The following is a 17550-nucleotide window of genomic DNA, read 5'->3' as shown; positions in this document are numbered from 1 at the left end:
ATGCGTGTTTACCAGGATTACCACCTTATATAGGTCATGATTTTCTTGAAGGGATAGTGCCTTATGATCTAATGTTATGTATTACATATTTTGTTAAACACAATATATTACATATATGTACATAATCTTAAAATTATAATATTTCGACACGAAAGTAGGCAAACATTGGCAATTATAAAAAAAAAGCGGACAAAATAATTGGTACTATTTCCGAAGTATTGTATATACTTATTGCATTTTTCTTTCTTGTATATGAAAAAAGTCATTTATTAGAAAGTTGTGAAATATGGAATATAATTTTAATTCTTCGAAAAATTGTGAACATAATTATGGCCTTTGAGATATCCATAGATCAAATTGCTGTTTTAAAGGACTTCTGCATCAGTATATTCAAAAAAGAAAATTTTCCTGATTGTAGATTACGTCCTAAGCATCATTTTATTTTGCACTATCCATATTCATTATTGGACTTTACGGTTTGAGAACAAGTATAAATATATAGTAGTATATAGTTCGACGTTCGCCTAATTTTAAAAATATATTACTATCACGCAACAAATCAAAATTTATACTCCAACATCTAATAATCTAGAATTATTTGATGTCACAAATTTTCCCGATTACTGGCTAGATCTCATTGATAAATATAATGTATTAGATTTTAAATTTATAGCTGAGGATATTTGCTTCAGGGGCATCACAAGAAATATGTTTATATGCTTTGGTAAAGATTCATATGGTGTTTACAATTTATGTCAAATTAAATACATTTTACTTTCAGAAAATATGTTAAAATTGTCCTCTTAGGAAGTACTATAAATGTGTTTAACAACTGTGTTACAGGATTATACCATAAAGTTGCATAAGCAAAAAGATACTATTAATATTTGTGTTCCATTTAAAAGCCTAATATATTTGGAAACACTAATGTATACGGATACAAATGGAGAGATTCTGTTTTATTTTAAATCTGCCCCTTAGAAAAGATTATTATTATATTAATTATTATATTATTTATTTATTATAAAATATATGTATAGGATAGGATGCAAACCTTCTATATTTAAATTAAGTATTATGATGTCGGTTTATTTTTTGACAAATATTTCAAAATATTTTGAAATTTGAAGTTACAAATATAATATAAGAAAAATCAATTTTTGTGTATTTACTCTTCCAGGATGGATAAAATAATATTTACAGTGTGGTCTCAAAAACGAGACAAGAAGACTTTGATCTTGGTGGATGCAAATGAGGTATCTATACCAAACTTTAATTTTAAAAGGTAAATGTTTTGTTTAACATTGTTATTACATTATTATATTATACCTACATAAACAACATTCGATAGAGAACTTTTTTACGCAAATACGTAGGGGAGATCCGCAATGGAACTGATGGGGTTTGAAACGGACATTTCTCATAAGTTCAAAATCGCATGCAATGAAAAATTGTAAGGTTACGAAATGGCAACACTGTACACCAACTCAATATAGGCAACAAAAGAATATTTTCCCGTGAACAAGAGACGTGTTCCAAGATTAACTACAATACAGGTCCGAGAACTGGCGTGGCAGTTTGCCAAAGCCAGTAATATATCTCCAATGGTATGGAACCAAAAAGAAATTGCTACAAAAAACTAGTTACGCGGTTTCCTATAGAGAAATACTACCTTGTCCTTGAGACAGCCTGAGAATACTTCGCTTTCTAGAGCAATGTCATTTAACCGTGTCAATGTCAATGAGTTTTACGACAATTTGGAATGTGTTCTAGATAAACACGAGTTTGAACCTCATATGATATGGAACTGGATGAAACAGGTTGTCCGTCCAACTGTAACGAATCCTCCAAAAGTACTAGCAGTTCGGGGTTCCAAGTAGGTGGGACAAGTTACGTCTGTCGAGAGGGGAAACTTGGTAATAATGATGGGATATTAATGCTCCAGGAGGTACTATTCTTTCAGTCTTCATATTTCCGAGGATGCATTATAAAGATATGATGATGAAAGAAGGGCCAAAAGGGGCTCTTGGTTTGGCTAATCCCAGTGACTGGATGACTGAGGATGCATTCTTGCAAGTTATGAAACATTTTATAAAATTTGTTAGCCCCACAGAAAATAAGCCATGTTTACTTTTAATGTGTGGTGTATTATAATTTATATGCGTAAGCGCAACCCCCACCAAGGTCTGTGTAGACGTCGAGCGGACTAGCTTCTCGTCTCGCAGTTCATTTTAATATATGTATTTGTACGGTGCCTAATAAAGGGTCTATTAAAATCAATAATATCTTTTATTATATGAGCATAAGTACCAAATACAACATAATTGGCGACGAGGCTTTATTTATAAACGTTTTAGTGAAAATTGTAGTTCGGCAATAGGCAGTGCCTTATCAGTTGTGAGTTTTGGCAGACATTCCTTTGGTGACCACGTGAAATGGCGAGTGATCGGGCGCTTAAGGGAATTTTCCTTAGAACAATCGGACTGGTCTATATACAAGGCAAGGCTCGAAAATTATTTTTTAGCAAATGGTCTTGATAAAGCAGAGCATGTGACAAAAAAACGTGCAATTTTGTTAAATTCACTTGATGAAGAAGCATACAAATTAATGTATGACCTAGTGAGTCCATCAAAACCAGAAGACACGGACTACAAGGATCTCATTTCAAAATTCGATACGCATTTTGCTCCGCAGGAGACAGTGTTTGCAGCACGCTACAAATTTTATAATGCTTACAAGCAACCAGACGAGTCAGTGAAGCAGTGGGCAGCATGTGTTCGCGGACTGGCGGTGCCCTGTCTTTTTGGAACCGAGCTGCAGATGTGTTTGCGAGACAAATTTATTTTTGGTTGGAAATCGGGAGAAGTCTTGGACAGATTAATGGAGGAGAAGGTATCCATAACATTTGAGGAAGCAGTCAATGTGGCGGTAAACAAAATGGCGGCGCAGGAAGCACATAGTATGTCCATCAAACAGGAAGCTGTCAATTTTATGCGAAGAGGAGGTACCAACAGGAAACCGGAAATGAAAAGTAACCGAAGAAAGAACCCAGAGACGCAAGAAGGAACCCATGAGCCGTGCCCAATTTGCGGAAAAAGGAATCATAAAAAAGATAAGTGTTTTTATAAAAATTCTATATGTTGTATTTGCAAAAAAAGAGGACATTTAGCCTCAGTATGTAGAAATAAAAAGGTATTTCATAGAAATCCTCATACAAATAGAAATAATTTTATTTCTGATTCTACAACAGAAACTGAAAATAATGATAGCTCCGAATTAAATTTATTTTGTATAGAACAAGTAATTAATGCTAGTCCATTTTTGATTAAGGTAAAGATAGGAGGTGTACAAGTAGACTTTCAAATCGATTCAGGTAGTAGCGTAACATCAATCTCTGAAGGTTTGTATCACAAAAAATTTAATAATTTCGAACTACACTGCTCAAACAAAAAATTGTATTTTTATAATGGACACGCTATTGAACCTGTGGGAGTTTTTGAAGTAAAAGTAGAATACAATAAAATAATTAAAAATATTTTAATATATGTAATGAAAAATGGAGGACCTCCCATTGTTGGAAGAGATTTTTTTAAATTTATTTAGTATTGGATTTTCGAATGTCAATTTTATTAATGAAACTGATAAATTAAATTCTATAGTTAAAAAGTTTGATGATGTTTTCTCTCCTGCCTTAGGTTTTTTTAATAAAGGGTTAGTTGCAATTAAATTGAAAAACCCAGAGGTGGTACCCAAATTTGTTAAAGCCAGACCTGTCCCATTTGCTCTGAAAACTAAGGTGGAGAATGAAATTGACCGTTTGCTTTCCCTAGGTATACTATCACCAGTGGATTACAGTCAATGGGCTACCCCTGTGGTTCCAGTCGTAAAAAAAATGGAGAGATGAGGTTATGTGGAGATTTCAAAGTCACTATAAATCCTTTGATAGAAGTAGATCAACATCCATTGCCTAGAATTGAGGAGCTTTTTAGTCAGCTGCAAGGCGGAGTTGAATTTTCAAAAATAGACCTATCGCAGGCCGATCAACAAATAGGAATTGATGACCAATCAAAGGAACTCCTGACCATATCTACTCACAAAGGCTTGTTCAGGTATAACCGTTTGACTTTTGGGGTCGCGTCAGCACCAGCGAAGTTCCAGAAAATAATGGACTCATTGTTTGCTGGAATTTCAAGTGTAGCTGTGTTTCTGGATGACATATTAGTCATAGGCAAATCCAAAGAAGAGCATTTAGTTAATTTGCAAAATGTATTAAATATTTTAAAGAATTCAGGACTAAAAGTGAATATTGACAAATGTCATTTTTTTAAAAAAGCATTGAATATGTAGGATATATTATTAATAAGGAAGGTTTACATCCTTCTCCTGAAAAATCAAAGGTAATTAATGAAATTGCTGAACCCTATAACATTACTCAATTAAAATCATTGTTGGGTACAATCAATTATTATGGCAAATTTATTAAAAATATGTCCACTATTTTACATCCCCTTTACAATTTACTTAAAAAAGAGGTCAAATGGGATTGGACACCTGAATGTCAAGATGCTTTTAATAAAATAAAGGAATTGTTCCAATCATTTGATATATTAGTTCATTTTGACCCAAATTTAGAATTACGTTTAACAGTAGACCCATCTTCGGTTGGTATCGGTGCAGTTTTGAGTCATATATTTCCATCGGGCATTGAAAAACCAATTGCATACGCATCGCGTACCTTATCCAAATCAGAATTAAATTATTCCCAAATCGAAAAAGAAGTGTTAGCCATAATCTATGGAATTACTAAATTTAACCAATATATTTATAATAAACATTTTAAATTATTAACTGATCATAAACCATTATTAACGATTTTTGGGGCTAATAAAGGCATACCCCAATTTTCGGCTAACAGACTCAGGCGATGGGTGGTTATTTTGTCAAATTATAGTTACGATATTGAATACGTAAAATCAGAAAATAATAATGCAGATTGGTTATCACGCTTACCACCTAAAAATGAAGAGGAATTAATAGAACATGTACAAGACGACATAGATTATTGTTATTTTTTTTCAGCTACAAGTAAAGATATTAATGTTAATTTTTCTGAAATTCAAAAATTTACGAAAGAAGATCAAATTTTACAAAAGGTAGTAAATTATGTAAATAATGGATGGCCTAGTAAAATAGACAGTGCCATATTAAAACCTTATTTTGTCAAAAGACTCGAACTTTATGTACAACAAAATTGCTTATTTTGGAATCACCGAATAATAATTCCAATTAAATTACAAGAACATGTGCTAATCGATTTACATTCAACACACATGGGTATTGTTAAAATGAACTGCGAGACGAGAAGCTAGTCTGCTCGACGTCTACACAGACCTTGGTGGAGGTTGCGGTGGGACAACCATAAAATTCACATTACACTGGAGGTAGTGATGCTAGTAAGGCATAACAACATTGTTATCCTTACTTTTCCTCCACACTGTAGCCATCGTCTGCAGTCAACCGATGTATGTATATTCGGACGTTTCAAAACACGCTACAGAGCTGCAATGAACGCTTGGATGCTGTCAAATCCCGGAACCATATATGACGTCGCATTATTTGCAAAGCATTTGTTCCTGCTTTTTCAATGGATAATATTACAGTGTACTATGCAAGACAGTGGCGACAATAGAGTGTATCAATTTTAATTGGTCCACGTGATTTTAGCTGCTATGTTGCATCAAATGTCAAATTCATCTGTGATGTGTCATGTGTCAGGAGGAAGTTAAGGTTCCTGCTAACATAGAAGAACCAAAATTTAATTTTAGTTTTAGTGCATTAAATTCTCCTTATAATGTGTGCGGCTATATTGCTCAAAGATTTAGAGAACATTCACTCTTCTTTAAAATGAAGCGGTATTTTGTTTCTTCTTGCAGATGGAAAGTATTTTTACAAATTTTTTGCGATTGTATCTTCACAAAACATAAATTTAAAATAGTTTTTCTTAAAAGAAATGTCTGGTTGAAATTTAGATCTACCAAATTGTCACCAGATCAAAAATAAAAGTGTTAAAAGATTTATTATGTTCCGATTAAACATAGCTTCTAGAAAATGCCAAAAAGCATTAAAATAGCTTGCAAGTAAGAGTGTTGCTGGACATTTATTGTAACAAATACTATCCCTAGTATTAAGTATTTGTAATGTAAACCCAATAAATTTGATTGTGTAATGTAGGTACGCTTAATTTTACTTGCCTAGAAAATAAAAACCAATAGTTGCTATTATTATATATCATTTATCCTCCCCTATTGCACAAGTAGATTCTATATTCATTCATTATTTAAAATCACTTTCCAAGTGAGTTATTTGCTTAAAACCCGCGCGTAAAATTTATAAGAAAAATACTTTTGTACTTAATTTGTTTTTTTATAAAAGTTACTTTTAATTTGACATTGAATGCAACATGGCGGATCGGCGGGGTTTAGTCTCTATTGTCAACACTGTCTTGTATAGAGCCTTATAGAGCCACTGTAGATAATATTATCACAGCTTTTTTGACAACCACTATTCATCAATTTAATAGAAATATTTTTACGGATGATGATTTTTTATCTTCTTATGTGTCAGACAGTCCAGATCCGACTTTAGTTCAATCAGGTGCAAATTCACTATAGCCACCCGCGTCACCATCGTCTTGTACGGATACCATGCCATCTACATCGCATTCCTCGGAAATCGTGTCTCCGAACAAATTAGGCCATACCCGAAAGCATGTCCTAAAAAGATAATGCAAAAAGGTCCTCGAAAGGGTAAGACACACCTGAAAAAGATAAACTCTTATAAGCAAAGAAATCATCTACTTCAAAAAAAACGAACACAACAGACTATATCTACTGTAACAAAAACAACGAATGGCTTCACTGCATGATTCTAGTGATGACGACTAATGCCTCTGATGAAAGTGAATATGTAGTCTGTTAGGCTAACTATCAATCTAGCAACATAGACTGGCTAAAATGTTACATTTGTAAGGAATGAGCACACGAAACTTCCGGCAGGATTGCGCAATTTTTACTGCAACAATTGTTGTTAATATTTTTTATAATAAATTTTATTTTAGAAAAAATTTTTTCAGCAAAAACTTTCAATAAATGTAATAATACAATAAAATTTTATGAAACACCTTCTATACTTATAGCTGCAAGTGGCATATTGGTTGTATTTTACAGCAAAAAATTTCAGTAGAAGAAAGAAAACTTTAAAAAATCTGGTCTCCGTAGGATTCGATCCCGCGACGTCTGAGGGAGTACAGGTGTGTATTTTTTATTAAAAATCGTATTTGTAATAGAGCATTAATTTTGATGATTTTTCATGACATACTATGATGATGTTGCATATCGTCGCCTTAGTAAGAAAAGCACGTCACTCCACTTTTTGTGAAAAATGGTATTTTAATGCCATCTTGTAGCTGATATCAAACCCGTGTCTTAGAAAAGTATGTAACTCGGCAAACTAATTTACGCGCGTTAAACCTCGACAAGTGCAAATCGCATAAATATATTCCCACCTAGAAAAATAGAAAATCGCATAACTCCCAGTGTTTATATGTTATCCAGAGGTGTGTGTTGTATTTGATAAAACTATTTCTATTATACAGGGTGATTCAGAACTTATCCAAAAAAAAATTCTGGATGTACAGGGTACCCTTACAAACACAATTTTGTAAAGAAAAAATCAAAAAGGTCAGTTCGAAATTGATTTAAAAATACACTTCGGAACGGCACTGGAAACTGGTCCACTGTAAAACCTGACATCGCACAATGCGACCGGTATGGCGGCGTGATAAAAACGGACAAAAACTTTCGCAAGGAAAGAAATATGTAAATAGAATTTTATCGCACCTATTTTATATCGGCAAATTCAAATGCTTTTGCCTTTATTAATTATTAATAAAATTAATTTGTATTTTTAAATAATAAAATCATTTGACATACCCGATGCTGCAACAGCAATTGTTCAAAATTTTATCCACTCACGTGTAAACACATTTGGGTCCGTCTTACTCACTTTCTACGAACTAACACAAATGTTGCCTTGCTTCACCATAAATTAAAACGATATCCATCAACTCTGAGTTGCTATACACGCAAGCCATTTTTGACACTATCTACTAAAAAACTGATGTAAATATCACAGATAACAGGTAAAAACTACCGCAACGCGGATTTCAGTATTAGGAGTCACATGGCTATCCACGCGTATTGCGAATGACGCTAAAAACTACAGTTGTCCAGCTATGTAGTGGTTTAATGTGCTATAACTTCAATAATTTTTTTACTCAGAAACTATAAGGATTTTACAAAATTTTTTTACAATATTGACTCCATGTTATCCGAACACCCTGTATATATATTTTCACATTATTCATATATTGTTTTATAACAATTCTTTACTTATAAGTTTCTATTATTATTCTGCTGACAATGGAAAATCGCCTGCTGAGTTGCTAGCTGATAATAAATAGTATAAATACCCAACCAGCCGCTCAGAAGGACGATTATAGGTTCAACTTCGCCCAACGCTGTAATTAAGACAAATAAAGGTGTTATCTTCAAAAATTGTTATAATTTCAAGTTATCTACGGTTAGTGCTGTCGAAATTCATCGAATCAGAACTGCTAGGGGTTGGTCAACTAGCCGCAGCTTCCTGTAGACAACGACCCAATAACTTCCATTTCTCATACCGCATCTATTCCCAAATTTTTTTGGATAAGTTGTGAATCACCCTGTATAGGTAAGTAGATACTTATATTTGCTTGAAATGTTTTTGTGTTAATATTTAAATCTGTTTTCGTAAATTTGATGTGTGCAAATTATGGGTTTAGCATTTATTTAAAAAGTAAATTCATAACAATTTTTTTTAATACTTAGATTTATATGTTTATCTTACGAGATACGCCAATTTTTATTAATAATTTGCCGGTTTTTCTAAACAAGTTATAAGTTTTTTAGTATTTATTTGTGCTTAATGAATAATAGGAACAGAGAGGTCTCCCTTTTCAAGCATTTCCTCGATAGCGAAATTTTATCAAACAACCTGCATGAAATTATTATCTTCAGTGATGGTTGCACACGTCAAAACAGAATTTGGTGAATTTAGCAATGCATCGTAAAATTATTAATACCCAAATATATCTTCTAAGGGGTCATACCCAAATGGAGATAGACTCAATCCACGCTTCAATAGAGCGTCAAATACGCAACGGCAAAATAAATCTACCCGCAGATTATATTTGTGCAAAATATACCGAGAAAATCAATATCTAACCTGTAAGTTCAGGCGTGATTCATTTAAATTATCTAATTATTTATGATCTATGTAGAATAATACCTAACGTATTAAAATTTTACATTTAAATTAGTATAAGTTTCAATTAAACAAAAAGTAAATCTTACACATTTTAAGATCATTTAATATTAAGCTTTATAAATGGTAAATATTAAATAATATGTTATTATTAGAAACGCGCTGAAACAAATAATATTTTAATTTTAATGTTAACATGCATCATCAGTTTTCAGTACATTTATTTAATAAGCTAATGGGAAACGAACTAATTTAACTATAATATTATTTAGTTTAATTTGAACAAAATTTATTATTATCTCGTGCCACCGTGTGTGCTGTTTTCCCGCGTATAAGCTAAAAAAATTACCAACAGCGAGCGCGGGAAGCTAAGCTAGAAGATCTAGTGCATTAGTGCAAATCACGAATTTCTTAAATTAAACTGGATCGCTAATAGTATAGGGTGGGGGAAATACAAATAACTGCAACTACGTGGTAGCCATACTGTGCTAAAGTTTAGGGATTATAATTATGATGATTGGTGTACCTGTGAAAATAAGTAAATATAAATGTGCAACACTGAATACTGCACATAAAAATGTTTGAAGTTTAACTTTAAAAGTTTATGGCGTTTTCGTTTATATGTATTTATTTGTGGTATTATTATTATTTTAGTGTTAGTGGGTGTTAAAGTAGTTATTTAGTAGGTATTTGTGTCGAGTGTTTTAAGTACTTATTATATTTATTATTTAAAAAACAATTGTAAAATGCCTTCCTGTTTTGTAAAAGGGTGGCACAATTTTGATAAGCGAAAGAAACAAGGTGTTAGCTTTCATTCGTAAGTCCACGATAATTTATGATTAATTTTAAATAGGTACCTGATTATATATTTCTACATTTAATTGTTGTTACAGTTTTCCCAAAAGTCAAACACATAGTTGGTTGATTGCTATAAGACGGGATGTAAACACATCAATCAGTAAATCAACAGCGAATTTGTTCGGAACATTTTTTGCCAGATGACTTTCAATATGTTGGTGCATTGAAGAAAATTAAAGCCGGTGCAATACCGGTACTGCAATCGCTGAATCTACCAGTACCAGTAATGCAAGCTACAATTAGTTCTGAAGAAGCTTCACGAACTAATGTGATTGTACCAGTTCATTCGATTAATCCATCACTCGCATCTACTTCACATTTGCAATATCAGATTGAGTTGGGTCCATCTACATCTTTTCCTTTGGAAAAAACATTATCAGACTCGTCTCTGATAGATTCCAGTAGTTCTGACGTAGATAAAGATTTTATCTATGTCATAATATTAACTGTTTATTTTAAATGAGTAGTTGGAATTTTTTATTTATACAGTAAAAAATATATAGGTATTAAATTATTAAAAAAAAAAATCTATAATCAAGCATCAAATTATTTCAGAAATCGGTGTGATACATTCAACATTCCTGAAGTTAGAGAAAAATCTTCTAAAAGGAAACTTCAGGCAGATTCAAGTTGTCTTCCCCGAGATAAAAAAATTATCTTTGTCAGGAATGTCGTCTGGCAGTTCAGAAACTAAAAGGAAAATTATCAAAACTGCATAGTTATAGGTAAGTTTTTAAATGTTTTGTTTACTTCCTAATTCTATTCTGTTTGAAAAATGTTTTTGTAGATCAAAATATTATGTAATAACGTTTTGGTTGTAATTTTGAATCTAATACCAGTGCCAGAAATCCATTATACCTAGTTTTTAGCATCTAAATTCCTACATAACTACATGATATGTGTACAATATACATGTTATAGGCATTTAAAAATTTGCTATATGATTTCAATAGCTAGTCACAATTATTTTTGTAGAAGAAGTATTCACAGGAAACAGGAAAGTATTAGGAAAAATATTGCGCAATATGTATTTAACTGTTTACGCCATAAATAATTTCATAATTTCCCGCGGTAATCACACTATTGTTATTGGATAAAAGTTCACCAATTGAGTTTTAGCACAGTATGTCTGCCACCTGAAAAATGACAGAAATGCTATTAAGAAACGGCGATCCAGTTTAATTTAAGAAATTCGTGGTGCGAATACACTGTAAGCTTAGCCACGGACAAGGTTATGGTCAAAGCGGATATATTTGGTCTAGTCACAGTCGTCCACCGGGCACCGAATACAGAATAAATACATCCAGTGTCGTGTCCAGTAAACTATTTTAATTTATTTATTCTTGTTGTTAACATAAGGCAAGTCGCATTTATTTAGCGGTAGCAAGTGCCATAGGCATACTGCTTATTTTGTTTGATAGCAGATAGGTGATGGAGGACGAGGCAGAAAAACTCCAAAATTTATTAAAGCAGTGGGGGCTTGCATCACTAATCAGTGTATTTATGAGTTAGTAATACACGTTAATATGCAAACTGAGCTATAAAATAAATAAAATATTTTGGTTGTTATTTACTAAAGCGTAAAACGCTAATTTCTTGTTCAAAATTTCCTGCTCCCCTATTTTCAAGGGTGTAGAACATGAACCTGAAGTTAGTTTTGTGCGATACATTTAAATTCATCCTATCGTAATCTAACCTAATGAGGCTGGGTTAGGTTAAGTTGGGTTAAGATAGGATAAATAAAAATAAATAAAAATAAATAAAAATAAATAAAAATAAATAAAAATAAATAAAAATAAATAAAATAAATTATTATTAGGTATTTTCTAGTGTGGTTTACACATACAAGTTATAAATTTTGAAAAAAAAAATCTCGAAAACTAGTTTCGATCGCGCAATACCGATTTCAGGTTCATGTTCAGCACCCTCATAAATAGGGGAGTGGGAAAATTTTCATGAAAATTTGAGAGTTTTACGCTATATCTAGTAAATCAATGATAAATTGTAATAACCGTACATTCGAAAACAATCATCCCTATTCATTATATTCAATTTTCCTTTGATAAAAGACCGACAACTTTTTGCTCTACTTTGCATGGAATACGATCCTACTACAGTTGGTATTAGTCTAGGAGCCAGATAGGGTTCCGTTTACTAGCTGTAAAAATAAACTTTACAGCCATTTAAACATTTAATTTGTTGACAACAATTAAACTGACCACTTTCAGGCTTTGTGACCAAGTTTTTTGGATTCAAGAGCTCAAAATACTACGAATAAGTTGTTTGCAGCCGTGGCACTCTGGTTGGCCACGGCACCCTATCTGGCTCCTAGACTATAGTACACGTGCAAATCAAAAGTGGGTTAGATAGAAGGTTATTGACCTAGATACAGGTTAGCCTAGGTCGGAAACACGTACCGAGTTGTTTATTTGTCTCCGTCCGATTGTTTTTTTATCTTCTATTACTTACAGTCAATATTTAAATACTACATACATTTCGGCCTCACTTCATAATTTATCTAGTGACTGTTGTTTTTTATGTCATTATTTCTGTAATGAAATTGAAATGGTTATGAAATGAAATTAAATTAAATATTTAAAGTGAAACAGAGCTAATTTCTTTGCAGCCATAATAGTCACATTTGGTCAGATGAAAACCCGCACATTACTCGTCGGTTTAGCTTTCAGAGGATATTCGGTGTCAATGTATGGGCAGGAGTATACGGCAATCGTTTAATTCGGCCGCATTTTCTACCTGTACATCTACCGCATTACTTTCAATTTTTAGTAGAAAACCTTCCCCCTCAGATGCTACGGGATATGTGGTATATGCACGACGGAGCTCAGGTCCATTTTGCTCGCGATGTCCGTGGATTTTTAGACGATCAATGTCCCAATCGGTGGATAAAGCGATGAGGGCCCATAATCCTATGGACTTTTATATACGGGGTTATATGAAATCTGTCGTGTATCACACCGAGGTAGAAGATGTAGAGCAGTTGCGGAATCGTATCGAAGATGCCGCTGAAGAAATACGTAACAACCCTGGTTTATTCCATCACATCCACCGCTCATCTATCCAACGTGTACACTTGTGCATAGACGCTAACGGTAATATATTTGAACATTTGCTGTAAGCCCGAAGGCTTACAGCAAATTAAAAAATTAACATTATGAGTTAATAAAAACTGATTTTTGACAAGGCATGCTCAGACCTCATCGAGGTTCTTGCTGGGCAACAATAACAATTTAATGTGTTGATTGCATAATTATAAAAAATAATTTATAGCATTTTAAATTATTATTGACTGACGTGAGCAAACCGTTTGTTTATTGTCTTTACATGAGCGAAAACATATAAATATGGCAACGTTGCATCGAGGGCGCGTTGTTCATATCGTAGCCGTGCGCAAATTGTGAATAACCGGCTGACGTCAGCCGGTCAGTAACAGCTTGAAAAGGGGGTTAAATAATGATTTGAAAATATTTTTTTCTGCTTAAATATGCATTTAATTTTTTTTAATCACGCCATCGTATTATACTCATTTTTCTCTATCTGCTCTTAAAATTAATGACATTATGACTGAATCACCCTGTATAATCACTTATCGCCGCCTTTTTCGAATAAAGGTTTATTCAAGATCTTGCGCCTTTATTTGGGAAAAAAACCGAAGTGTGCTTAGTGTAAAACGGGTAGTTTTATTACGAAACAATTGACAACCATTACAATTTTTAGAAAATGAACCCTTGACGTATTGACAGACTTAGGTGAAGGTTCTCTTCATGTTTTGATACCAAAAGTAGGTAGTAGATAGGCTACCTTCATACTGTGACAAAATTCCATGTATTTTCTTATGGAGGTTATGGGATGGGGAAGCGGGCGGCCGGTGGAGGCCTGCGATGCTGGCCTACGCAGCCGAAGGCATCACCGGCGGTGATGTCGCTTATTCTAAAAAAATAAAAATATTTAGGTAATGTCGCTATGCTAAAAAAATATTTAATAGTTTAAAATAAAAATCTAGATTACTTACGATATTGGCGGATAATCCTGGCCCCTACAGCCGAAGGCATCACCTGCGGTGATGTCGCTTATTCTAAAAAAATAAAAAATATTTAGGTAATGTCGCTAAGCTAAAAAAATATTTAATAGTTTAAAATAAAAATCCAGATTACTTACGATATTGGTTGAAAATCCTGGCCCCCGCAGCCGAAGGCATCACCTGCAGTGATGTCGCTTATTCTAAAAAAATAAAAAATATTTAGGTAATGTCGCTATGCTAAAAAAATATTTAATAGTTTAAAATAAAAATCTAGATTATTTACGATATTGGTTGAAAATCCTGGCCCCCGCAGCCGAAGGCATCACCTGCGGTGATGTCGCTTATTCTAAAAAAATAAAAAATATTTAGGTAATGTCGCTATGCTAAAAATATATTTAATAGTTTAAAATAAAAATCTAGATTACTTACAATATTGGCGGATAATCCTGGCCCCTGCAGCCGAAGGCATCACCTGCGGTGATGTCGCTTATTCTAAAAAAATAAAAATATTTAGGTAATGTCGCTATGCTAAAAAAATATTTAATAGTTTAAAATAAAAATCTAGATTACTTACGATATTAGCGGATAATCCTGGCCCCTGCGACCGAAGGCATCACCTGCGGTGATGTCGCTTATTCTAAAAAAATAAAAAATATTTAGGAAATGTCGCTATGCTAAAAATATATTTAAGTTTAAAATAAAAATCTAGATTACTTACGACATTGGCGGATAATCCTGGTCCCCGCAGCCGATAGACTCGTCGCTGATGTCGCTTATTCTAAAAAAATAACAAATATTTAGGTAATGTCGCTATGCTAAAAAAATATTTAATAGTTTAAAATAAAAATCTAGATTACTTACGATATTGGTTGAAAATCCTGGCCCCCGCAGCCGAAGGCATCATCTGCGGTGATGTCGCTTATTCTAAAAAAATAAAAAATATTTAGGTAATATCGCTATGCTAAAAAATAATAGTTTAAAATAAAAATTTAGAATACTTACGATATTGGCGGATAATCCTAGGCCCCGCATCCGAAAGACTCGTCGCTGATGTCGCTTATTCTAAAAAAATATTTAATAGTTTAAAATAAAAATCTAGATTACTTATGATATTGGCGGATAATCCTGGCCCCCGCAGCCGAAGGACTCGTCGCTGATGTCGCTTATTCCATAAAAATAAAAAATATTTAGGTATTGTCACTTACGCTAAAAAAATAGTTTAAAATAAAAATTTAGATTACTTACGATATTGGTGTCGACGTAGGCGTCCCCCAACCGAGGGACTCGTCGCTGATGTCGCTTACCCTAAAAAAATATAAAAATATTTAATAGTTTAAAATAAAAAAATTAGATTACTTACGATATTGGGGGCGACTCCATGCTCTCGGAGCTAAAAAATAATAATTGATTTATGGAGTTTAAAATAAAATGTAGATCAATAACAATTTTATATGAAAATTAACTTACTCCTGGTACATTGTTGGATCATTTAAGCTGAAACATAATTTTCATTTTTAGAAAGGTACATCTATATAAAATTTTAAATGACTTACATCAGAAATCCCTCTTCAATTTTGATACTAAAAACTTATGATAATTCATGGCTATATCTTATTTACTTACCACTCCATTTTCTGTACCAACTGATGCACATGCACTGGCTGCATCCCTTTTTATATGAAAAAATTGTTGTAAGCATTTTTTAGGGAATTACCATTATTATTTTAATCACTAATTACCACTATTATTTTCCCTAGTAATTTGAGCGTGTGAGATTGCAACCTCAGCAGTTTATAAATTGGGATATGTCAGGCCTTTAAAATTTTCCATCGTAACTTGAGTGTGTGAGATTGCAACCTCAACAGTTTATAAATTGGGATAAGTCAGACCTCCAGAGTACTTTATTTTGTCCCCTCTATACAACCTTATGATTAGAGGTTCATAGTTTTTGCCGTCCGTATATTGTAGATGAATAATATGAAAAAATTTCTATATTTTATATGCACAAATTATTTTATTTTGAATAAATACAGGGTGATCTAAAAAAATAAATATATTTAATAGCGCTGAAATGCATACATATATGTGTGTACACTGTACAAGTTACCACGCTATGGTCCTCGAGCTGCGGGTTGACACTTGTTTAAAAACCAGACAAAATTCCAAGAAAAGGGTAATAAATCATGCATTTGTTTAAATTAAACAAACACCTGGACCAGAAATGGTGATGACGTCATCATTGTTTTCCAAGAAACATTAGTCTTGCCAACCTTTACGATAAAAAAATAGCTGCTATTAATTTTTCAAATAACTCAACATAAAATCCATTTAAAACACCTTTCGGTGGATACCCTGTAGGGGAATTGTGCTTAAGTTGACTTTTTCTCTTGAGACAAATATTTGAAATAAATAAAGTCATGTGAGAACAGGATCTTGCGTATATTCTTAAATGAATCATAGTTAACAAAATTATTTTAGTTTTAGAACAATCAACGTTATATAAAATTAAAAAATTAACATTAAGCGCACTTTGGTTGACATGTGTAAGACGACATAACTGTTGGGTAAAATGACATAGTGTGTCATCTGTCCAGACTCGTCCACATTGTAAATACTATGTGGCTGGATCTTGTTATCAGTCACTTCTTTTTCCAAAAGAGAAAAAAACTTTGTTACTTGAGGCGTATTGAATGGCCTAGCTCTTGCAGCAGACGTTGCCTCTGGAGATCTGAGTGAAATATTAGGGTTGCGTTGTCTAAATCCTTTCAGCCAATCCCAGCCCGCTATTTTCTCATTCTTATCAAATCTGTGAGCCCCAATCTTTCCGCAAATTCAAATGCTAGTTTTCTTATTTCGGTCGTGTTAAATCCAAAAAGTCGATTTTCGAACTCGAGAATATGATCCACGAGTGCTTTTTCCATATCTTTGTTGAACGTTGGTTTAAACCGACCAAGATTTACTGGAGTACTATAGTAATAACGACGAAGGGTTGCTTGTGGTACGTTGAAATGTTTAGATGCTAAAAGCCAACCCATTCTATGATCTTCTACAGCTTCAATAGCCTTATCCATGTCTTCTTGTGACCAACTTTTTCGCGTCGATGTTCGTTTGTAATTACCAGGCATCCTATAATAAAACAAAAAAAAACTTTAGTATCTGTACATTTTTCATTTCATAAAGGTAAGATGACATAGTATGTCATCTTACACCCACGTCTTGTATGTCATCTTACCCAATGGATATGCAAGTTTCATTTTAATTGTCATGACAAAAACTTTGACGTTAGAATA

At 33.1% G+C, this 17550-nt stretch overlaps 1 protein-coding gene across 1 annotated transcript; it reads right to left on the bottom strand.

Moving 5' to 3' along the window:
- Nucleotides 1-13931: 13931 nt before the first annotated feature.
- LOC108913362 lies at nt 13932-15317 on the bottom strand. Its single transcript, XM_023456388.1, has 9 exons — nt 15263-15317; nt 15122-15184; nt 14979-15038; nt 14835-14897; nt 14690-14752; nt 14544-14606; nt 14398-14460; nt 14252-14314; nt 13932-14169 (listed from the first exon to the last, which is right to left on the bottom strand). Exons 3-9 carry the CDS (start codon nt 14981-14983, stop codon nt 14082-14084), a joined length of 408 nt encoding a protein of 135 aa, XP_023312156.1. The 5' UTR covers nt 14984-15038; nt 15122-15184; nt 15263-15317; the 3' UTR covers nt 13932-14081.
- Nucleotides 15318-17550: the final 2233 nt, after the last annotated feature.

This window comes from Anoplophora glabripennis, unplaced genomic scaffold (assembly GCF_000390285.2).
Source record: "Anoplophora glabripennis isolate ALB-LARVAE unplaced genomic scaffold, Agla_2.0 scaffold1079, whole genome shotgun sequence".
NCBI classification, from domain to species: Eukaryota; Metazoa; Arthropoda; class Insecta; order Coleoptera; family Cerambycidae; genus Anoplophora; species Anoplophora glabripennis.
The sequence above is the reverse complement of the archived record's forward strand: the minus strand, read 5'-3'. Positions and strand labels throughout refer to the sequence as shown.